Source organism: Cherax quadricarinatus, chromosome 15 (assembly GCF_038502225.1).
Source record: "Cherax quadricarinatus isolate ZL_2023a chromosome 15, ASM3850222v1, whole genome shotgun sequence".
In the NCBI taxonomy this organism is placed as follows: Eukaryota; Metazoa; Arthropoda; class Malacostraca; order Decapoda; family Parastacidae; genus Cherax; species Cherax quadricarinatus.
Window position 1 is genome coordinate 11,512,405 of NC_091306.1, and position 25,890 is coordinate 11,538,294.

Here is a 25,890-nt window from a genome sequence, read left to right on the forward strand (position 1 = left end):
GCATTTGGAACTATCACAACTTATGCAAGACAGCCAATAAGCTTATTCTAAGATTCATTAAAATATTTCAAAGGTTCTTTCCTAATTATCAACAGTTTACATAACTGTTTATTATAGCCAGCCACTCATGCATAGATCTGTAAGACTTATGAGCACAAAATTGTGGTATCAACAAGCAACACCAAAATTTTTGAAGTCAGTTACAAGAGCCTTTTCTTAAATAAGTGAAATACTGTACTAATTTTTTAAATAAATAAATAAATATATCTTGCATTAAAGTATGCAGTTTTTTTTTTTGAACTTAATGCCTGAAAAAGTCTTTGCAGGTTACAAGTAAAAAATAGCTTTAAATGAAACTAGCTGAGGGCTGACTGGAAGGAATCACATTGAGAATTATGACTGTGAAATTACCCTGGTATACACAAACTGGAAAGGTTATGTGGAGGCTCGCAAAATAAACTAGGAGCCAGACAACCCAAGATTTATGTACACAATGCAAATGATAAGAGCCCCAAATCAATATTCTGAGGTACATTTACTGTAATGAAAGAAGAGATTGTGTGAATCCCTACTTCTCAAGCCCCTACAAAATCCCCTAGATGTGAGCTGGCTAAATATATATAAAAATAGGCCCACAGCACATGACCAGGGAAGAGCAGCGTCAGAAGTTGGGACCTGAGACAGTGTAACATGCAGAGGTACGAACCACCAAATTCCACACCACTACTTCAGCAATAATTCTTACAGAAATGGCTTTTACAGCCAACTACAGAGCTTACTATAAGGCTAGACTCTACTCTGAGAGCAGAAAAAGAGAGCCTAATAAACCTTAAAAATGACTGATGGTAAAACTAATATATATTATGCATTAAAAAAGTACAGAACTGTATTCTAAAAAAAAATCCATTATAACTGTTGCTACTTGTAGAAATTAATTCTTGAACAAAGTATCTCTCAATTTCATAAAAGTATATAGAAATATGAGCATGATGGCTTGGTAAGAAATAAGCTGAAGGAGTTCCAGAATTTGGAAAAAACAAAAATTACACAGGATTCTGCAAGCTTTTCTTTGGTACTTATACTGATGTGTTAAGAGGTGCTCTGCTTCCAACATGACTCAAGACTTCAAAACATACTTTTCTTAAACTCATGAATATTTGTATTATACTTTAGGTTCCAGACCATTCATGTTGATGTATAGTATATACATCCTTCACAACTAAACCACACACTGTGATGCAAAAATGTTCCAGGATGAACAGAAACATTGCAATTATCAGTCATGGAACTGTGATTTATATGGCACAAATGAATCCACAAGGATAAAATGTAACAGAAGTTTAGAAGAACAAACAGCATTTCAGGCTACCACCGAGGCCTGCAGTGGTAGGCTGAAATAATACAGCGCTTACCTTCTGTTTTGAATTCACCATGTTGGCTCATCTGGACCATTCACCAGTGATTATGCATTTTCGGATGTAGCGTGATTTGTGTGCACATGCATTATATTTGTATGTATATATATAAATGTATTTGTAATATATTTTTCCAACAAGTTTCTGAAAGCTGTCAATTTCTTAAATTAAGAAAATTATCATAATATTAAAACTATTAAAATCTCAACAGACATATCAATCCTCTCTGAAAAGTAACAAGCATCACTATGCCAAGCAGAGCACCCATAAAGATATCGTTATCCAGAGAACATTGCCATACAAGACAAAGGGGTAATTTGCAAGTAATATGCTTACCCATGCTAGTTCAATTTCCTACTCTCCCTCCCTCCCCCCAAAACCCAAATGTATAACTGTTGACCCATAGAAATCTATAACAAACATCTCAAATGACAGATTAGCTATGGTAACAGACATTTCTATATTAAATATCACTGGATTATACTAGTTTTCCAAAGAAACCAGCAATATAAGTTAGAAAATGCACACTATTATATTGCAAACCAGAGTATTTTACTAACAAGGGTAAGCTGGTTATATAAGAGAAATATGGTGATAATGTCAATGTCCCAAGAAATGTTTTTTAAGCAATGAATGTGCACTTCAAGCACACATTGGACCACCATATTCACCCATTTAGCTACTACCACAATTTGGAATGCTGCATAATAACAGATTCTATGTTTACTATTCCAATTACAAGTGACAGTTCATAAACACCACATATACACATTCCAAGATCCATAAAAAATTGGCTTGGATAGCTTAGTTCCCAAAACTTAAGAATCCACAAAAATCCCTCTAAGCTCAAGTGAAAAAAAAAAAAACCACTCCATTCCCTAAATGATCCTCCAATCAAAAAATGGAATCAGTAGGAAAAATCCACTACCTATAAATACAGTATATACTTTACTATACACGCAGTGTATGATATTAAAATATCAGAGCGAACTTACCCTTATGAACTATTCTAAGTCTCTGATGGAAAATAAACTAGGCAACTTTTTAGTAATTATTGGAAATTTCCTTAATAAATATCATTTTATAAACAATTTAAAAAAAAATTGTTTTCTTTAGAAGCAGTTACACAAGTTATTACATTGAGAATTTATTTTTGTACCCTAAGAAAGTTAAAATATGATTTATCATGGCTATCTCCCAAAGCCTTACTAAACTTCATCAGTAATCATTTCCGTTATGCTATAATGCCACTAGGCATCCAAGGGAAAGTCATGAGGGAAGTGATAATACAATGATGCAACAGGTGATTCTGTGATGATGCATCGTGCTCTGGATATATCAGCAAAGGTACACTATGAACTTTTCAATTCTAATTGTAGCAAATTGATAACATGCTTTATTATAACTGAAACACAGCTAAACAACTGAAGGACTACAGATAATAATAGTGAACTACGTGGTAAGGTATTGGTGCAGTGCAACTTGCTGCTCTTGAGTTAGCTGACTAATGCATGCCTGGAACATATCTGGGTTGGCTTGTAGTTGTTGTACAATATTAAGCATGCGTTTTGTTACTTCTGCGTCCTTCTCGACAGCTTCTCTCTTGAATGCCTATGAAGAAAATTTGCATTCATTATATAGTCAATAGATTCATTAGAAAACAATAAATATCTGCAACTGGAAATACAAAGCAATCTTCCAAGTCCAAAAAAATATAATAAAAATGCAGTGACCTCAGAGTGATGCAAATCAACACAGAAAATAGGTGCCATAATTATTAATTCCCTAGTGGCAATGTTTTAAAATTTGTAAAAAGAAGCTTTTCAGCTAAAATGTCAAAGTACCAAAAACAATTTAAAACCTTCACATGTTCAACTATCTTACTGAAACTTGGGCAATGTATGATGGAAAGATGCTTCTTAGCGTACACCAAAAATGAAAGAAATCGGACCACAAATAATGCAGTTCACTTCTCAGCCACTAGCCTCCCCTTAGTGGTATATTTTCGTATGGTTTTTATGGTTATATTCTCGTTTTTTTGGTTTCATAGAATGGAAGATATACTACAGAAATAGATATGATTTTGATTGGTTTCATGACAAAAAGTACCTTGAAATTGAGTTCAAAGTAGCAGAAATGTTCGATTCTTCGACTTGGTTCAAGAGTAAACAAATGACATCACCATCTAATACCTGTCCGATTGGCACTGCCCCTCAACCTTCTCATATCGGAAAGCTCTTCAACACTCTAGCAAAAGTGGGAGCAGACATCATGAGGCAGCAGTGGCAGACACACACTCACCACTCTCTTCACCTTTCCTTTACTCTCCATATACTCTACTCTTCTTGTAACGCTTCTGCTTTGTAAAAACCTCTCATAAGCTAAATTTTTCTCTTTTATCACACCCTTTACTTCATCATTCCACCAATCAGTCCTCTTTCCTCCTGCACCCACCCTCTTATAACCACAAACTTCTGCCCCACATTCTAATACTCCATTTTTAAAACTATTCCAACCCTCTTCAACCCCCCCACTGCTTATACTTGCACCAGCCCACCTTTCTACCAATAGTTGCTTATATCTCACCCGAACTTTCTCCTCCCTTAGTTTATACACTTTCACCTCCCTCTTGCTTGTTGTTGCCATTTTCCTCTTTTCCCATCTACCTCTTACTCAAACTGTAGCTACAACTAAATAATGATCCGATATATCAGTTGTCCCTCCATAAACGTGTACATCCTGGAGCCTACCCATCACTCCTTTATCCACCAATACATAATCCAACAAACTACTTTCATTACATGCTACCTTGTATATTTGTTTATCCTCTTCATAAAATATGTATTACTTATTACCAAACCTCTTTCTACACATAGCTCAATTAAAGGCTCCCCATTTTCATTTACCCCTGGCACCCAAAATTTACCTACTACTCCCTCCACAACATTTCTTCCAACTTTAGCATTGAAATCCCCAACCACCATTACTCTTACATTTGGTTCAAAACTCCCCACGCATTCACTCAACATTTCCCAAAATCTCTCTCCTCTACACTTCTCTCTTCTCCAGGTGCATATATGCTTACTATAACCCACTTTTCACATCCAACCTTTATTTTATTCCACATAATCCTTGAATTAATACATATATAGTCCCTCTTTTCCTGCCATAACTTATCCTTCAAGATTACTGTTACTCTTTCTTTAGGTCTAACTCTATTTGAAACCAAAACAATAGATGCCGTATGCATACCTCAGAGAATATGGCCATGAGTCGTGGTAAATTAGAGTTGTTTGGTCCAAGGACAAGTGGATGGTTGCCATCAATCAAATCACACAAATATCCATAAACGTGAGGTGCTTCATCTGTATCTTCCCATACTGGAAGCCATGACAACCAAAGTGGAATTACCTAAAAGAAAAGATAAAAATAATTAAACTAGGTTTTGATTATACAGTATTTGTTACATGGGGATCACTGCCATAGACTCCAATAGGTTTAATTTAAAATAAAAGCATTAAAAAATGATTAACCCTTAAATGGTCCAAACGTATATACAGTGGACCCCCGGTTAACGATTTTAATCCGTGCAAGAGGGCTCATCGTTATGCGAAATAATCGTTATGCGAATTAATTTTCCCCATAAGAAATAATGGAAATAAAATTAATCCGTGCAAGACGCCCAAAAGTATGAAAAAAAATTTTTTTTACCACATGAAATGTTAATTTTAATACACACAAACTGAAAAAGGCATGCACAATTACATGACACTTACTTTTATTGAAGATCTGGTGATGATTGATGGGATGGGAGGAGGGGAGAGCATTATCTTCTTACTGTTTAGAAGGGGAATCCCCTTCCATTAGGACTTGAGGTAGCAAGTCCTTTTCTGGGGTTACTTCCCTTCTTCTTTTAATGCCACTAGGACCAGCTTCAGAGTCACTGGACCTCTGTCGCACAACAAATCTGTCCATAGAGCTCTGTACCTCCCGTTTCTTCAAGACTTTCCTAAAATGGGCCATAACATTGTCATTGAAATAGTCACCAGCACGGCTTGCAACAGCTGTGTCAGGGTGATTTTCATCTATAAAGGTTTGCAGTTCAAACCACTCTGCACACATTTCCTTAATCTTTGAAGTAGGCACAATGGATTCCACAACTGGCATAGGCTTCTCAGGGTTAGCCCCAAACCCTTCAAAATCTTTCTTAATTTCCATACTAATTCTCACCCTTTTTACCACAGGGTTGGCACTAGAAGCTTTCTTGGGGCCCATGGTCACTTATTTTCCAGAAACACCACCGAAAACACTGTAATAATACGAAATATTCCGAGTGTATGCTTGGATGTTACCGCGGAGGCTGGCTGGTAAACAATGGGACGGCCGGCACATGTGAGGGCACATTGGACGCGTCTCGGACGAAAATCGGTATGCGGGTTTTTAATCGGTATGCGGGGCAAAAATTTTGCGATAAAAGTAATCGTTATGCGGAAAAATCGCTATGCGATGCCATCGTTATGCGGGGGTCCACTGTATACGTTTTTTCAACATCTGAAAGTATGTAAAAAAATGTAGATGTTTTTTTTTTGGTTTTACATGTGAAAACGTGTAAAAAAAACTTTTATCTACATTTTTTTTTGTTATATTTGAAAATATGTAAAAAAAGTAGATCTACTTTTGTAGCACTACGAATTTGAATGTCGATCTGTTAGGACCGTTTAAGGGTTAAACTGTCCAAATGTAGGTCTACGTTACTATCCCTAGCACTCCAAACGAAGATCAACATTTAAATTTGCTGCCTCTAAATTTGGCAGGATTGGCCTTAAATGCCTGGTCAGTACAGAATGGGTTTTAACACTCGGGAGTACACAGTATTAAAAAAAATCTGAGACCACTTAGTAGCTTGTTTACCTGGAGAGAGTTCCGGGGGTCAACGCCCCCGCGGCCCGGTCTGTGACCAGGCCTCCTGGTGGATCAGAGCCTGATCAACCAGGCTGTTACTGCTGGCTGCACGCAAACCAACGTACGAGCCACAGCCCAGCTGATCAGGAACCGACTTTAGGTGCTTGTCCAGTGCCAGCTTGAAGACTGCCAGGGGTCTGTTGGTAATCCCCCTTATGTATGCTGGGAGGCAGTTGAACAGTCTCGGGCCCCTGACACTTATTGTATGGTCTCTTAACGTGCTAGTGACACCCCTGCTTTTCATTGGGGGGATGTTGCATTGTCTGCCAAGTCTTTTGCTTTCGTAGTGAGTGATTTTCGTGTGCAAGTTCGGTACTAGTCCTTCTAGGATTTTCCAGGTGTATATAATCATGTATCTCTCCCGCCTGTGTTCCAGGGAATACAGGTTCAGGAACCTCAAGCGCTCCCAGTAATTGAGGTGTTTTATCTCCGTTATGAGCGCCGTGAAGGTTCTCTGTACATTTTCTAGGTCAGCAATTTCACCTGCCTTGAAAGGTGCTGTTAGTGTGCAGCAATATTCCAGCCTAGATAGAACAAGTGACCTGAAGAGTGTCATCATGGGCTTGGCATCCCTCGTTTTGAAGGTTCTCATTATCCATCCTGTCATTTTTCTAGCAGATGCGATCGATACAATGTTATGGTCCTTGAAGGTGAGATCCTCCGACATGATCACTCCCAGGTCTTTGACGTTGGTGTTTCGCTCTATTTTGTGGCCAGAATTTGTTTTGTACTCTGATGAAGATTTAATTTCCTCGTGTTTACCATATCTGAGTAATTGAAATTTCTCATCGTTGAACTTCATATTGTTTTCTGCAGCCCACTGAAAGATTTGGTTGATGTCCGCCTGGAGCCTTGCAGTGTCTGCAATGGAAGACACTGTCATGCAGATTCGGGTGTCATCTGCAAAGGAAGACACGGTGCTGTGGCTGACATCCTTGTCTATGTCAGATATGAGGATGAGGAACAAGATGGGAGCGAGTACTGTGCCTTGTGGAACAGAGCTTTTCACCGTGCCTGCCTCGAACTTTACTCTGTTGACTACTACTACTCTGTGTTCTGTTAGTGAGGAAATTATAGATCCATCGACCGACTTTTCCTGTTATTCCTTTAGCACGCATTTTGTGCGCTATTACGCCATGGTCACACTTGTCGAAGGCTTTTGCAAAGTCTGTATATATTACATCTGCATTCTTTTTGTCTTCTAGTGCATTTAGGACCTTGTCGTAGTGATCCAAAAGTTGAGACAGACAGGAGCGACCTGTTCTAAACCCATGTTGCCCTGGGTTGTGTAACTGATGGGTTTCTAGATGGGTGGTGATCTTGCTTCTTAGGACTCTTTCTAAGATTTTTATGATATGGGATGTTAGTGCTATCGGTCTGTAGTTCTTTGATGTTGCTTTACTGCCCCCTTTGTGGAGTGGGGCTATGTCTGTTGTTTTTAGTAACTGTGGGACGACCCCCATGTCCATGCTCCCTCTCCATAGGATGGTAAAGGCTCGTGATAGGGGCTTCTTGCAGTTCTTGATGAACACGGAGTTCCATGAGTCTGGCCCTGGGGCAGAGTGCATGGGCATGTCATTTATCGCCTGTTCGAAGTCATTTGGCGTCAGGATAACATCAGAAAGGCTTGTGTTAACCAAATTCTGTGGCTCTCTCATAAAAAATTCATTTTGATCTTCGACTCTCAGTCTGGTTAGTGGCTTGCTAAAAACCGAGTCATATTGGGACTTGAGTAGCTCACTCATTTCCTTGCTGTCATCTGTGTAGGACCCATCTTGTTTAAGTAAGGGCCCAATACTGGACGTTGTTCTCGACTTTGATTTGGCATAGGAGAAGAAATACTTTGGGTTTCTTTCGATTTCATTTATGGCTTTTAGTTCTTCCCGCGATTCCTGACTCCTATAAGATTCCTTTAGCTTAAGTTCGATGTTTGCTATTTCTCTGACCAGTGTCTCCCTACGCATTTCAGATAGATTGACCTCTTTTAGCCGCTCTGTTATTCTTTTCCGTCGCCTGTAAAGAGAGTGCCTGTCTCTTTCTATTTTACATCTACTCCTCCTTTTTCTTAGAGGAATAAGTCTTGTGCATACATCGAGTGCCACCAAGTTAATCTGTTCTAGGCATAAGTTGGGGTCTGTGTTGCTTAGTATATCTTCCCAGCTTATATCGGTTAGGACTTGGTTTACTTGGTCCCACTTTATGTTTTTGTTATTGATGTTGAATTTGGTGAATGCTCCCTCGTGACTAATCTCATTTTGTCGGTCTGGGGCTCTGCGCATACATGTTTGAACCTCAATTATGTTGTGATCTGAGTATATTGTTTTTGATATGGTGACATTTCTTATCAGATCATCATTGTTAGTGAAGATGAGGTCTAGTGTATTCTCCATTCTAGTAGGCTCTATCATTTGCTGGTTTAAATTGAATTTTGTGCAGAGATTTAAAAGCTCGTGTGAGTGAGTTTTCATCAGAGCTGCCTCCTGGTGTTATTACTGCAACAATATTATTTGCTATATTCCTCCATTTTAGGTGCCTTAAGTTGAAATCCCCCAGGAGCAAGATGTTGGGTGCAGGAGCTGGAAGATTTTCCAGACAGTGGTCAATTTTTAACAGCTGTTCCTGGAATTGCTGAGATGTTGCATCCGGAGGCTTGTAGACTACCACAATGACTAGGTTTTGGTTCTCGACCTTTACTGCTAAAACTTCCACTACATCATTTGAGGCATTAAGCAGTTCTGTGCAAACAAATGACTCTGCAATGTACAGGCCAACCCCCCCCCTTTTGCCTGTTCACTCTGTCACATCTGTATAGGTTGTAACCTGGGATCCATATTTCGTTGTCTAAGTGATCCTTTATGTGGGTCTCAGTGAAAGCCACGAACATTGCCTTTGCCTCTGCAAGCAGTCCACGGATGAAAGGTATTTTGTTGTTTGTTGCTGTCTTTAGACCCTGTACATTTGCAAAGAAGAATGTCATCGGACTGGTGGTATTGTTGGTACTGGGGGGGATTTTTTTTCCGGCATTAGTATCTGTATCTGTTGGTTTGGAGTGGAGGCCATCGACTGTGGTTCCACTCCAGGAATGACTGGATTTGGTGTACAATTTCTGCCATTTCCTGCCAGTTTTTTTTCCTTCCTGGCACTAAAAAACCTCTCCCTCTTGAGTGGCTGTGGCTATCCAGGTTTTCCCAATGGCCTGGATGTTTTGTATCTTTTTGTCCCCTTTAGATGGTGTGCCTGGCAATTTTAGTTATAGCACAGTCTTTCCTGTACTGAAGAGGTACACATTTCAGGGTGAAAAAGCTTACAGGAAGGGAGTTTGCATTTTCCTGTTGTCATATGGGCACGGCATTTTCTAGGGTTGTCATAGTTGCACGTCCCATCTGTTGCTCCAGATTTCCCATGTCTGCAGATACCAAGTGCATAGTATGTGCACAGGCTTGGTTTTCGTTTGCCTTGGGTTTCTGTGACTGTATTCCCTGTTGGTGCATGTTTACCTGTCTTATTCCTATCTTCCCTAGCACCAACAATGGAGCTCCCACCAGTTGTTTTTGGTAATATATCCTCACTATTGCTAGTGGAGTCCTCTTGTTTGCTATTTCCTGTTGTATTTCTTGTTTGCAATATTGGTTTTATCTTATCATTGACTACACTTGTTTCCCCACTACGGCTCCTGTCCCCTATGAGGTCATTTATATGCATTCCTTCCTGCGTATAATTCCCGACTACCTGGACAAAATCTCCATCTTCACCATTACTGTCTCGCAGGACAGCACCTCCAGCTTCACCATTACTGTCTCCCAGGACAGCATCTCCAACTTCACCATTACTGTCTCCCAGGACAGCCTCTCCAACTTCACCATTACTGTCTCCTAGGACAACACCTCCAGCTTCACCATTTCTGTCTCCCAGGACAGCACCTCCAGCTTCACCATTACTGTCTCCCAGGACAGCACTATCAGCCCCACATTTACTGACTACCAGGACATCACCTCCAGCCTTACAGTTTCTGACTACATGGCCAGTATCAAGGGCAGTACCATTCAGCCCAGACTTTTTATGTTCCCATCTGTTGTAGAAAGTTCCAGGTTGTCTATGAAAGCAGCTTTGATGTTATCCTCTTTTAATACCCTTGTGATTTTAGTCCACAGATTTATCTCCTTTGGGCATACCCAAAAACACTTCCCTGTTTTAATACTGCTTGTAGCTAGTTCTTGGATATCTGCACAAGGGGCGTGACACCAATTTCCACAAAATGACAATTTATCCATGTGGAAGCCTGTTTGTTTGATTTATTGCAGACTACACACAGCTTCATAATGATTTGAATGGTTGATTTACTGTAATTCTACTAGCAACCTCTTGAATACTCTATTAATAACCTCTTTAAGTAAAGCTCTAGCTATCTGTATTTCTATTTCTAACTGTACTTTTATATCAGGACAGCTTACCGGAGTACGCTCCTGCAGTTTGTTTTATATTTATTGTTTGTGTTTATAAGGGCGCCTACAACCCCATCCGTTTACAGTCTGCTTTATTGTCCAACGAATCCGTTTGAAACCGGCCAAGGGTTCGACCAGTCGAGGGTTCGGAGCCAGTCTGATCTGATCAGTGGGTCACTTATTTAAAACATACTGGTCGGTGATTTGGGCTAACACATGAAGGATCTACTGGAAAATTCTACCCGAGTAATATGTCATTTGATTGATACAAAAGTATAACTTGAGTGTTGAAGAAACCGGTGACTGCTGGCAACTCCTACAGTGACGAACGGTCGAGCCTCAAACCTTGTTTATCAATCGCTGTATCTAGCATTTCTAGTTTTTCTTTTTGGCCTCCATCACAATAAGTGCTATATTATCACTATAGTTGACTGGTGGAAATTTTGGAGGAGGGATGCTTTTTCTGTAGTAATATTGCTTCTCGATGTGTATATTGCGACCGCTGGTAACTACCGGTTATATGAAATTCACAGTAACGTCTGGTATTTCAAGAAAAAGAAACTAATGAAAGTCACTCCACTCCACTAAGTACCATTATAATACTGGTTAGTTGCTACTACAGCACTGTATTCTGCTATTCACTGGTATCACTAGATTATATGCGAGTACACTAGCAGGCCAGGAAGATTATTAAAAACAGCTGACCTGTGGTAAGTTTCTGGCGACTTCTGGCACCTGCCTCTATAGGCTTATCACTTCATTTACAAATTCACCTGTTTTCAAATGATACTTTAGCCTTTATCATCTATATACTAGGGAGCCACTATAACACTATGTATACACAATGCTATCAGGGAGACTTTCTTTCCTCTGACAAGAAAAGTTCAATTATTATTATTTTTTGCACACGGCACCCAGGCCTATGATTCCCCTCTGGTAGTAAACTCTGCTAGGTAGTGCACACCAATTCTCCTTTTTTGACTCAGTATATAATGTTTTCCGCCCAAGATTGGTTCCAGGCGCTAGAGGGATGTATCGTATAGGATTGATGACACAAATTAAAGTTCTAGCACGTAACAGCGACCGTGAAAACACGAGAAAACCCGGAGCACAATGAGGCACGCTGACACACACACACCAGTTCAACTGAGTGCCAGCTAGAGCAAATAGCGTGGCAAACACCAGGGATTCGCTGATGTTATGTCATATTAATACTCCCCTTTAAGAGGAAAGTGATGTTGACCCAGAGTTTAGTGGCTCTGAGATGGATGTGACCACAAGTGGTAGAGGAGTATCAAAAACCTTGATAATAACCCATGCGCAACATCCTTTCATTTTTGATACCACTCGTAGTGTCATCCTGCGACAATGTCCTATAACCTATGCCCCAAGTACATGTGTAATACGTATTCGGCAGGCCAACTGGCTGACTGACTTTGGATCTCTCTCCATCTGTATCTCTGTATGTCTCTCACTCACAGGTACACATAAGTACGGTTATCATACATAGTGTAAATTGCCTAGGATAACCAAAAAAAATCCAGTTAAAGTGCTATACTGTGCTTGTATATATAAGGCATAATAAGCATGACTGGCAAGTAATGTGCATTTTCACTTGAGCAGGAATCAGACGTGACAGACGTGTGTAATACCTGTTGGTTCATGAGCCGCTCTCTGAGACAGAGACAAGCAGACAGAAAGACAGACACACACAGGCAGACAGAAAATCAGACACAGACAGATAAGCAGACAGAGCTAGACAGACAGACATGTTTATGTGTAACAGTGAAAACAAATAAAGCCAGGGTTTCCTGGAGCAGTGCACGATCATCAAGTGCCACTCCACCGCTGCACTCTCAGCAGTGGAGTGACACTCGTCTTGCACCGTTCTTCAAGGAGTTTCATATAAACTCCAGAATGTCTAAAACATTGCTGGTTCAAGACAATAGTAAATGACCAAGGCAGGTGAAAATGTTAACCCGTCGGTGTATTTGTGACTATTTCAGTACCTAATACAGTGGACCCCCGCATAACGATCACCTCCGAATGCGACCAATTATGTAAGTGCGTTTGTACGTGTATGTTTGGGGGTCTGAAATGGACTAATCTACTTCACAATATTCCTTATGGGAACAAATTCGTTCAGTACTGGCACCTGAACATACTTCTGGAGTGAAAAAATATCGTTAACCGGGGATCCACTGTATTAGTGTTAGAACAAAGATTGGGTATGAAATCACAAGAACTACTATAAATTGCAATTATCAGAACATTAGAATTATATAAATTAAAATAAAAACGAGAAATAAAGGTATATTGGCAACACTTCTGCAAGCAGCATGACTCCATGTTGCTATCAGGCAAGCATGCAGCGCCAACTTTGCGGTCTTGTATTTTGGTAAGTAGTGGTCTTATTACACACAGAAAATTGCCCTCTTAAAAAAAAAAAAGATATACACCAAAATAAAAGGAAAGTACAGACAAGGCAACACCTACAAAGTGATTCAGAGAGATCAATTAGATGAAGTAGTTCTAGAAGTGAGAGGTACAGTCTCTACAATCTGAAGGATGGGTGAGGATGTTGCAGTTTGATGGGTTATTTGAAATGCAATTTCTATGAAATACAATTCAAAGGCACATCAAATCTCAAAAGGCACTCATTTCCACTTGTCTTAAAATGTCTGCTGAATCCTTTAGCATCCAGCAGGCAGAAACTGGAGAAATGAAGACCAATGTGCAGTAAGGATTAGACAAAAGGCAGATTGTACACAGTTAATATATTATAATTGGAGTTCTAGTGCTGTCAAGAGTTTTTATGAGGATAGTGAGGCTCAGGTTTAGGTGTGTAGGAGAGAGGGAGATTACTTCCCAGAAAGCAGGTCTTTGCAAAGGTTAGGGGACGAGTTTGGGAGGGTGTGTAAAGATAGAAAGTTGAAAGTGAACACTGATAAGTCTAAAGTGATGAGGGTATCAAACGATTTAGATAAAGAAAAATTGGATATCACACTGGGAGGGAATATGGAAGAAGGGAATTTTTTTTTATTATTTATTATCACACTGGCTGATTCCCACCAAGGCAGGGTGGCCCGAAAAAGAAAAACTTTCACCATCATTCACTCCATCACTGTCTTGCCAGAAGGGTGCTTTACACTACAGTTTTTAAACTGCAACATTAATGCCCCTCCTTCAGAGTGCAGGCACTGTACTTCCCATCTCCAGGACTCAAGTCTGGCCTGCCGGTTTCCCTGAACCCCTTCACAAGAACATAAGAACGAAGGAACACTGCAGAAGGCCTACTGGCCCATGTGAGGCAAGTCCAAGTCTCCTGCCGGCTTAAGCCAATGCACCCAACCTAGTCAGGTCAGGTCACATTGACTTAAGGGAGGAACACGGCAACCGACCTGTTAGCACAAGCTATCAGGTCCAACCCACACCCACCCACATCCACTCATGTATTAATCCAACCTATTTTTAAAGCTACACAACGTTCTGGCCTCTATAACTGTACTCGGGAGTTTGTTCCACTCATCCACAACTCTATTACCAAACCAGTACTTTCCTATATCCTTCCTGAATCTGAATTTTTCCAACTTAAAACCATTGCTGCGAGTCCTATCTAGGCTAGATATTTTGAGCACACTATTTACATCCCCTTTATTTATTCCTGTCTTCCATTTATACACCTCAATCATATCCCCCCTAATTCTACGTCTTTCTAGAGAGTGCAGATTCAGGGCCCTTAGTCTATCCTCACAGGGAAGGTTTCTGATACATGGGATCAACTTTGTCATCCTCCTTTGTACATTTTCCAGAGAATTTATATCCATTCTGTAATACGGTGACCAAAACTGTGCAGCATAATCTAAATGAGGCCTAACCAAGGATGTATAGAGTTGAAGAACAACCTGAGGACTCCTATTATTTATGCTTCTTGATATGAAGCCAAGGATTCTATTAGCTTTATTGCAAACACTTATGCACTGTTGTCTTGGTTTCAGATTACTGCTAACCAGAACTCCTAAATCTTTTTCGCAATCCGTAATATTAAGATCTACATTATTTAGTTTATATGTGGCATGGTTATTGTCCTGTCCAACATTTAGAACTTTGCATTTGTCTATATTAAACTGCATCTGCCACTTCTCCGACCACTGCATCAGTCTATTCAAATCTTCCTGGAGTGCTCGAATGTCCTCGTCAGAATGAATTCGACGGCCTATTTTGGTCTTTATGCCCTCATCTATGTCGTTTATGTAGATTGTGAACAGCAGGGGGCCCAACACCGACCCCTGTGGAACACCGCTCGTGACGCTTCCCCACTTTGATTTCTCCCCATTTATGCAAACTCTCTGCTGCCTATTTGTCAACCATGCCTCTATCCAGGAAAAAATTTCTCCTCCTATTCCATGTGCCTTAATTTTCCTCAATAGTCTCTGATGTGGGACCCTGTCAAAAGCCTTACTGAAGTCCATATACACAATATCATATTCATTACCATGATCTACCTCCTCAAATACCTTAGTGAAAAAAGTTAATAAATTCGTAAGGCAGGAACGCCCCTTTGTAAAACCATGCTGAGATTCGTTGATTAATTTATGCTTTTCAAGGTGGCTACGAACTGCCTCGGCAATTATTGATTCCATAAATTTTCCCACTATGGAGGTTAGGCTTATTGGTCTATAGTTCGAAGCTAAGGACCTGTCACCTGTTTTGAAAATAGGTATCACATTTGCCATTTTCCACTTATCTGGCACCATGCCAGTTTGTAGTGATATGTTGAAAAGATTAGCCAAAGGTGTGCTAAGCTCCTCTTTACATTCCTTTAGAACCCTTGCATACAGTTCATCAGGGCCTGGGGATTTGTTAGGTTTTAATTTATCTATATGCCTAAGGACCATGTCACTTGTGACTCTAATCGTGCACAGTTTATTATCGTCCTGTTCTACATAATTTATCATTACTGGAATATCGCTGGTATCCTCCTGTGTAAAAACTGAGAGGAAGTATGTGTTAAAAATTCTACACATTTCCTTATCACTGTCAGTGAGCTGACCCAAGGAACTTTTGAGTGGGCCTATCTTGTCCCTGATCTTACTTCTGTATACCTGAAAGAATCCTTTTGGGTTAGTCTTCGATTCTCTTGCAACTTTAACCTCATAATCTCTTTTTGCTTTTCTAATTCCCTTTTTTATTTCTCTCTTTAACTGAATATATCGATTTCTTAATTGCCCCTCTCCTCTTTTGATTTGCCTATATATGCCTCTCTTTTGACCAAACAGATATTTTAATCTATTGTTCATCCATTTAGGATCATTTTTGTTTGATCTGATTTCCCTATTTGGAACATAATTTGACTGAGCAGCTAGAACTATGCCCTGGAAAGCATCATATCGGCAACCATCACCACCTACCTGACCCTTAGTCAGGTCATTCCAGTTCAGCCCACCTAAGTAATTTTTCAGTCCTATGAAATCAGCCAAGCGAAAGTCAGGGACGGAGACTTGATTGCCATTATTAGGGGAATTCCATGATATATTAAAACTGAGTGATTTGTGATCACTTTCCCCAAGCTCATCATTAACCTCAAGATTATTAATTAGTGTTTCCCTACTGGCAAGAACCAAGTCAAGGAGGTTATTTTCCCTAGTTGGCTCTGTCACAAACTGTTTTAAAAAACAATCCTGGATCGTATCAAGAAAGTCACCTGACTCTAAATTTCCTGTCAAATTGCTCCAGTCAATCTGTCTATAGTTGAAATCTCCCATTAGCACAACATTTTTGTATGTAGATGCCTTACAAATTTCGTCCCATAGAAGTTTACTGCACTCCCTATCAAGATTTGGGGCCCTGTAAATCACACCCAAAATTAGTTTTTCTCGGCCCTCGAGAAGCTGTAACCAAACAGATTCAGTGGCTGATGCTTCTAATTTAATATCTTGTCTAACACAACAATTTAAATTGTCTCTGACATACATCGCTACTCCACCACCTTTCCTGTTGACCCTGTCAGTGTGGAATAATTTATAGCCTTGTATGTGACATTCAGAGGGCATCTCTCTATCTTTCAGATTGAGCCAGGTCTCTGTTATAGCAATAATATCTATGTTTCCTGCACTTGCAATTAATCTTAGCTCATCTATCTTATTTCTTACACTCCTGCTATTAGTATAGTAAACCTTAAGGGAGTTAGTCCCTTGCTGCCCTCTGCTGTCCCCCTTTGTTTGCTGACCTGATCTATTGTCTTTATTTATAACTTCATGCTGAATGCCTTTTATACATTTACTGTTTCCAACCCTAGTGTTGCAACCTGCTTGTTTCCCACACACACCCATACCTCTATCTTCCATCAGTTTAAAATCATAGGCATTTCACCAATGGCCTTCTCAATCGAGTCTGTAAGTGCTACCACCCCTGCCCCAGAGAGATGTACCCCATCCCTTGCATACATATCATGTTTGCCATAAAAGTTGTTCCAGTTGTCAATGAATGGGATTGCAAGTTCCTTGCAGTATCTGTCTAGCCAGCAATTTACACCAATTGCCCTAGACAACCATTCATTTCCTACTCCCCTTCTAGGCAAGATGCTACATATGATTGGGATCCCTCCCTTAGACTTAATGAAATCTATAGCTGACCTGTACTTATCTAGCAGCTCTTCTCTCCTACCCTTCCCAATATCATTTCCACCAGCACTGAGACATAATGGGCTTGTTCCCATTACCTGACATGATATTAACCAGCCTGTTGACAATGTCCCCAACACCAGCTCCAGGGAAGCACACACTATCTCTCATCTTCTTATTCCTATTACAAAAAGCACGGTCAATATATCTTACCTGAGAGTCACCAACCACAAGAATGCGCTTACCTCCATTAGCAGGGGCAGTAGTACCCTTACCTTCACTGGCCACTGAAGTACATTCATCCTGAAGAACAGAGAAGCGATTTCCTACCTTCAGATCTTCACTCTTAACTTTCCTTACTCTGATGCGCCTCCCATTACTGTGAACCACTCGCCATTTGTAGCAGGTGCTGGGCTGCACCTCACTGCTGGTAGCCGTTGCTACCTCCCCCACTACAGCCTCCTCACAGCGAGAGACAGACTGCACCTCACTGCTAGAAGCCTCATTCCCCACAACTCCAGCCACCTCACACTCTCCCAGACCAATTGAGGTGGACCTTCAGCCTCCTAATCTCCTCCTGGAGAAGCAAGACCTCCTCCTTCAACTCTCCAACCTCAATTTTTAAAACACCATTTGTCTCCATTCACTCCTATCAAACATGCTCATGCATGCCTGCTGGAAGTCCAAGCCCCTCGCACACAAAACCTCCTTTACCCCCTCCCTCCAACCTTTCCTAGGCCGACCCCTACCCCGCCTTCCTTCCACTACAGACTGATACACTCTTGAAGTCACTCTGTTTCGCTCCATTCTCTCTACATGTCCGAACCACCTCAACAACCCTTCCTCAGCCCTCTGGACAACAGTTTTGGTAATCCCGCACCTCCTCCTAACTTCCAAACTACGAAATCTCTGCATTATATTCACACCACACATTGCCCTCAGACATGACATCTCCACTGCCTCCAGCCTTCTCCTTGCTGCAACATTCATCACCCATGCTTCACACTCATGTAAGAGCATTGGTAAAACTATACTCTCACACATTCCCCTCTTTGCCACCACAGACTCCTAAGTGCACCACTCACCCTTTTCCCCTCATCAATTCTATGATTCACCTCATCTTTCATAGACCCATCCGCTGACACGTCCACTCCCAAATATCTGAATACATTCACCTCCTCCATACTCTCTCCCTCCAATCTGATATCCAATCTTTCATCACCTAATCTTTTTGTTATCCTCATTACCTTACTCTTTCCTGTATTCACTTTTAATTTTTTTCTTTTGCACATTGTACCAAATTCATCCACCAATCTCTGCAACTTCTCTTCAGAATCTCCCAAGAGCACAGTGTCATCAGCAAAGAGCAACTGTGACAACTCCCACTTTATGTGTGATTCTTTATCTTTTAACTCCACGCCTCTTGCCAAGACCCTCGCATTTACTTCTCTTACAACCCCATCTATAAATATATTAAACAACCACAGTGACATCACACATCCTTGTCTAAGGCCTACTTTTACTGGGAAATAATTTCCCTCTTTCCTACATACTCTAACTTGAGCCTCACTATCCTCGTAAAAACTCTTCACTGCTTTCAGTAACCTACCTCCTACACCATACACCTGCAACATCTGCCACAGTGCCCCCCTATCCACCCTGTCATACGCCTTTTCCAAATCCATAAATGCCACAAAGACCTCTTTAGCCTTATCTAAATACTGTTCACTTATATGTTTCACTGTAAACACCTGGTCCACACACCCCCTACCTTTCCTAAAGCCTCCTTGTTCATCTGCTATCCTATTCTCCGTCTTACTCTTAATTCTTTCAATAGTAACTCTACCATACACTTTACCAGGTATACTCAACAGACTTATCCCCCTATAATTTTTGCACCCTCTTTTGTCCCCTTTGCCTTTATACAAAGGAACTATGCATGCTCTCTGCCAATCCCTAGGTACCTTACCCTCTTCCATACATTTATTAAATAATTGCACCAACCACTCCAAAACTATATCCCCACCTGCTTTTAACATTTCTATCTTTATCCCCTCAATCCCGGCTGCCTTACCCCCTTTCATTTTACCTACTGCCTCACGAACTTCCCCCACACTCACAACTGGCTCTTCCTCACTCCTACAAGATGTTATTCCTCCTTGCCCTATACACGAAATCACAGCTTCCCTAACTTCATCAACATTTAACAATTCCTCAAAATATTCCCTCCATCTTCCCAATACCTCTAACTCTCCATTTCATAACTCTCCTCTCCTATTTTTAACTGACAAATCCATTTGTTCTCTAGGTTTCCTTAACTTGTTAATCTCACTCCAAAACTTTTTCTTATTTTCAACAAAATTTGTTGATAACATCTCACCCACTCTCTCATTTGCTCTCTTTTTACATTGCTTCACCACTCTCTTAACCTCTCTCTTTTTCTCCATATACTCTTCCCTCCTTGCATCACTTCTACTTTGTAAAAACTTCTCATATGCTAACTTTTTCTCCCTTACTACTCTCTTTACATCATTCCACCAATCGCTCCTCTTCCCTCCTGCACCCACTTTCCTGTAACCACAAACTTCTGCTGAACACTCTAACACTACATTTTTAAACCTACCCCATACCTCTTCGACCCCATTGCCTATGCTCCCATTAGCCCATCTATCCTCCAATAGCTTTTTATATCTTACCCTAACTGCCTCCTCTTTTAGTTTATAAACCTTCACCTCTCTCTTCCCTGATGCTTCTATTCTCCTTGTATCCCATCTACCTTTTACTCTCAGTGTAGCTACAACTAGAAAGTGATCTGATATATCTGTGGCCCCTCTATAAACATGTACATCCTGAAGTCTACTCAACAGTCTTTTATCTACCAATACATAATCCAACAAACTACTGTCATTTCGCCCTACATCATATCTTGTATACTTATTTATCCTCTTTTTCTTAAAATATGTATTACCTATAACTAATCCCCTTTCTATACAAAGTTCAATCAAAGGGCTCCCATTATCATTTACACCTGGCACCCCAAACTTACCTACCACACCCTCTCTAAAAGTTTCTGCTACTTTAGCATTCAAGTCCCCTACCACAATTACTCTCTCACTTGGTTCAAAGGCTCCTATACATTTACTTAACATCTCCCAAAATCTCTCTCTCTCTCTCTACATTCCTCTCTTCTCCAGGTGCATACACGCTTATTATGACCCACTTTTCGCATCCAACCTTTACTTTAATCCACATAATTCTTGAATTTACACATTCATATTCTCTTTTCTCCTTCCATAACTGATCCTTCAATATTACTGCTACCCCTTCCTTTGCTCTAACTCTCAGATACTCCAGATTTAATCCCATTTATTTCCCCCCACCGAAACTCCCCTACCCCCTTCAGCTTTGTTTCGCTTAGGGCCAGGACATGCAACTTCTTTTCATTCATAACATCAGCAATCATCTGTTTCTTGCCATCCGCACTACATCCACGCATCCCAGTTTTATAAAGTTTTTCTCTTCTCTTTTTTAGTAAATGTCTACAGGAGAAGGGGTTACTAGCCCATTGCTCCCGGCATTTTAGTCGCCTCATACGACATGCATGGCTTACGGAGGAAAGATTCTTTTCCACTTCCCCATGGACAATAGAAGAAATAAAGAAGAGCAAGATCTATTTAGAAAAAGGAGAAAAACCTAGATGTATGTATATATATATATATGCATGTACGTGTCTGTGAAGTGTGACCAAAGTGTAAGTAGGAATAGCAAGATATCCCTGTTATTTAGCGTGTTTATGAGACAGAAAAAGACACCAGCAATCCTACCATCATGCAAAACAGTTACAGGTTTCTGTTTCACAGTCATCTGGCAGAACGGTAGTACTTCCCTGGGTGGTTGCTGTCTACCAACCTACTACCTGAATGTCTTCAGATATTTGGGAGTTGACTTGTCAGCAGATGGGTTTATGAAGGATAGACGAGGTTAGTCATAGAATTGATGAAGGAAAAAAAGCGAGTGGTGTGTTGAGGTTTAAGTGGAGACAAAAAAAAGTTATCTATGGAGGCAAAGGAGGGAATGTACTAAAGTATAGTGGTACCAACGGTCTTATATGAGTGTGAAGCATCAGTTGTAAATGCTCCAGTGAGGATTAGGCTGGAGGCAGTGGAGATGTCATGTCTAAGGGCAATGTGTTATGTAAATATTAGGCAGAGAATTTGTAGTGGGGAAATTAGGTGTGGCACTACTAAAAGTATTAGTCAGAGGGCTGAAGAGGGGTTGTTGAGGCACTTTGGTGATTTAGTGAGAATGGAACAAAGTAGAATGACTTGGAGAGCACATAAATCCGTAGGGGAAGGAAGGCGGGGTAGGGGTGGTCCTTGAAAAAGTTGGGAGGGAGGGGGTAAGGAGGTTTTGTGGGGAAGGGGCTTGGACTTCCAGCAAGCATGAGTGAGCGTATTAGATAGGAATGAATGGAGACAAAAGGTTTTCGGGACCTGACGAGCTGTTGGAGTGTGAGCAGGGTAATATTTTGTGAAGGGATTCAGGGAAACCAGTTAGCCAGACTTGAGTCCTGGAAATGGGAAGTACAATGCCTGGACTTTAAAGGAGGGGTTTGGGATATTGGCAGTTTGGAGAGACATCTAAACTGCTGCATCTGACAAAGACAGCGATTATGTGAGTGATGGTGAAAGTGTTGAACGACGATGAAAGTTTTTTCTTTCTTTTTGGGTCACCTTGCCTCAGTGGGAAACAGCTGATGTGGAAAAAAAAAAAGTAACTGTCTATAACAGTGTTTATTTTGCTTTTGTTTTGCAACAAGCCAGAATTTTATCCACTTATGCCCAAAGCAGTATAGTGAGATGATTTTAGGGAAATAACCTACCCAGAAATTTACTAGTGGTTGGTGCAATTATTTAATAAATGTATGGAAGAGGGTAAGGTACCTAGGGATTGGCAGAGAGCATGCATAGTTCCTTTGTATAAAGGCAAAGGGGATAAAAGAGAGTGCAAAAATTATAGGGGGATAAGTCTGTTGAGTGTACCTGGTAAAGTGTATGGTAGAGTTATAATTGAAAGAATTAAGAGTAAGACGGAGAATAGGATAGCAGATGAACAAGGAGGCTTTAGGAAAGGTAGGGGGTGTGTGGACCAGGTGTTTACAGTGAAACATATAAGTGAACAGTATTTAGATAAGGCTAAAGAGGTCTTTGTGGCATTTATGGATTTGGAAAAGGCGTATGACAGGGTGGATAGGGGGGCAATGTGGCAGATGTTGCAAGTGTATGGTGTAGGAGGTAGGTTACTGAAAGCAGTGAAGAGTTTTTACGAGGATAGTGAGGCTCAAGTTAGAGTATGTAGAAAAGAGGGAAATTTTTTCCCAGTAAAAGTAGGCCTTAGACAAGGATGTGTGATGTCACCGTGGTTGTTTAATATATTTATAGATGGGGTTGTAAGAGAAGTAAATGCGAGGGTCTTGGCAAGAGGCGTGGAGTTAAAAGATAAAGAATCACACACAGGGTGGGAGTTGTCACAGCTGCTCTTTGCTGATGACACTGTGCTCTTGGGAGATTCTGAAGAGAAGCTGCAGAGATTGGTGGATGAATTTGGTAGGGTGTGCAAAAGAAGAAAATTAAAGGTGAATACAGGAAAGAGTAAGGTTATGAGGATAACAAAAAGATTAGGTGATGAAAGATTGAATATCAGATTGGAGGGAGAGAGTATGGAGGAGGTGAACGTATTCAGATATTTGGGAGTGGACGTGTCAGCGGATGGGTCTATGAAAGATGAGGTGAATCATAGAATTGATGAGGGAAAAAGAGTGAGTGGTGCACTTAGGAGTCTGTGGAGACAGAGAACTTTGTCCTTGGAGGCAAAGAGGGGAATGTATGAGAGTATAGTTTTACCAAAGCTGTTATATGGGTGTGAAGCATGGGTGATGAATGTTGCAGCGAGGAGAAGGCTGGAGGCAGTGGAGATGTCATGTCTGAGGGCAATGTGTGGTGTGAATATAATGCAGAGAATTCGTAGTTTGGAAGTTAGGAGGAGGTGCGGGATTACCAAAACTGTTGTCCAGAGGGCTGAGGAAGGGTTGTTGAGGTGGTTCGGACATGTAGAGAGAATGGAGCGAAACAGAATAACTTCAAGAGTGTATCAGTCTGTAGTGGAAGGAAGGCGGGGTAGGGGTCGGCCTAGGAAGGGTTGGAGGGAGGGGGTAAAGGAGGTTTTGTGTGCGAGGGGCTTGGACTTCCAGCAGGCATGCGTGAGCGTGTTTGATAGGAGTGAATGGAGACAAATGGTTTTTAATACTTGACGTGCTGTTGGAGTGTGAGGAAAGTAACATTTATGAAGGGATTCAGGGAAACCGGCAGGCCGGACTTGAGTCCTGGAGATGGGAAGTACAGTGCCTGCACTCTGAAGGAGGGGTGTTAATGTTGCAGTTTAAAAACTGTAGTGTAAAGCACCCTTCTGGCAAGACAGTGATGGAGTGAATGATGGTGAAAGTTTTTCTTTTTCGGGCCACCCTGCCTTGGTGGGAATCGGCCAGTGTGATAATAAAAAAAAAAAAAAAAAAAATATGAAAAGACTGTACCAAACTGTGGTGAAATGTGTGTATGCACAAGAAAAAATATTGAGAACTCATGGTTCAAATGGCAATGCAGATGGGTAAAAATCTAAGGAAAGAAGATGAAACAATACAGAATAAACCCAAACCCAAAACAGCGAAGGGAGCAGAAGATATCTGTAAGAAGAGTGAAGCTTAACCCTTTCAGGGTTGAGAGGCCCTCTTCTAAACTTGTTCTCAGGGTCGAAAATTTTCCAGAAAAAAAAAAAAAAACAAAAAAAAAAAAAAAAAAAAAAAAAAAAAAAAAAAAAAAAACTTGTGAAATGATAGAGAATCTTTTCCCAATCATAATGACGCCAAAAGTATGAAATTTGATGGAAAACTTGCAGAATTATGCTCTTGCGAAATTAGCAGTCTTGCCGATGTTTACGCATCAGTGATTCTGCCCACTTTGAGCCCTATTTTTGGCCAATTCCAATGTACTAGTCGACAAAAATCATTTTTCTATTGAATGAGTACAATAAACCACCCATTTACCAATTTCAACTATCCAATAAAGTGGTTAGAAACTGGCAATTTTGCCAATTTCACACAAATTTCAGATGATGCCAATTTCCAAATAGGGTCCAGAATAAACAAGAAAGACATTCCTGGTATTAAAATAACAAGTTCTCTGTTTGTTAGTCACGTCCCCAGGGCCCTCTTATATTTCTTTTGCTTTCCACTTTGAATTTTTATTCTTAAAAAAAAAATAGAAGATTGACTGTTATGCAGACTACTGCATTAGTGTAGAAATGGTATAAATAATATCAGCGCACTTGTGAAAGAATATTAGACTCACCAGTTGGCGTGTATTGGATGCTTGGCATGAATTGTTTACTTTTGAACTTCGGTAAAAATCGAACATTTCTGCTACTTTGAGCTCAATTTCAAGGTACTTTTCATCGTGAAACCAGTCAAAAATCACCTCAATTTCTGTAATATGTCTTCCATTCTATAAAATGAGACCAGGAAAACTAGAATACAATCATAAATACCATACGAAAATACAGTGTAAAGTCGCTGTTTTAATCCAAAAACATGGTCAAAGTTTTTTTTTTCTCATTAAGCACTGTATGCTGCAGGATTTTTTTTATACTGCACACTGACCACAGACCCATTCTTTCATATGTAGGCCTACCAGCTTTCTCTCGCTAGAATTTAGGCACACTAGTACATCAATAACCCTGGTGCGTAAGCCGTAGTAGTACGTTGAAAACCCTGAAAGGGTTAAAGAAACATAGCAACGACAACACACACACACAACAAAAAGCCTCTTTAAAACTCATAAGAAATATGTTGAAGGATTAAGTAATAAGACTGAGAAAAGGAGGTACACACATGAAATGAGAAGTATGCAATGACCTCAACAGATTTTTTTTTTTTTTTAACAAATGACCAAGAGTTATTACCAGTGATAGAGATTATAAATCAAATAAAACTATCAAACACAAACAAATAATGGGAAAAAGTAAGGGGTAACAAATATAGTATCACCAAGAATCTTACTAGCCAAAATATGTTAGCAACTTGCAATGAAAAAATCCATCAATGACAGGTGAAATGCCAGAAATCTTGATTGAAATGTGATACCACTATTTATGGAAGGTGATGGTAGGTTGCCCTAAACTACAGACTAGTGTCCTGAGCAAGTGTAACAAACAAATTGCTAGTTACAAGCCTTCATTACAGAGAGTTACAGAGTTGTTGATGCAACAAAAAAAGTGGAAGCAGGTTTCATACAGGGGTTGAAAGTGGCATTACAAGGTACACTGATTTCAGTAGGAAGTTAAGAGACAGGACCAAGATCTACTGGTGGCCTAATTTTCCACTGCAAATCACACATG

General features: G+C 40.3%; 1 protein-coding gene across 1 annotated transcript in view; it reads right to left on the minus strand.

Annotated features, from left to right (window-relative positions):
- Positions 1-216: 216 nt before the first annotated feature.
- Positions 217-25,890, minus strand: part of Karybeta3 (karyopherin beta 3) — a 173,970-nt gene continuing 148,296 nt past the window's right edge. Inside the window, exons 16-17 of the mRNA XM_070085160.1 lie at positions 4,668-4,826; positions 217-3,026 (exon numbers count right to left, since the gene is read on the minus strand). Of these exons, the coding sequence (XP_069941261.1) occupies positions 2,868-3,026; positions 4,668-4,826 (318 nt within the window). The 3' untranslated portion in view covers positions 217-2,867. The remainder of the gene's footprint in view (positions 3,027-4,667; positions 4,827-25,890) is intronic.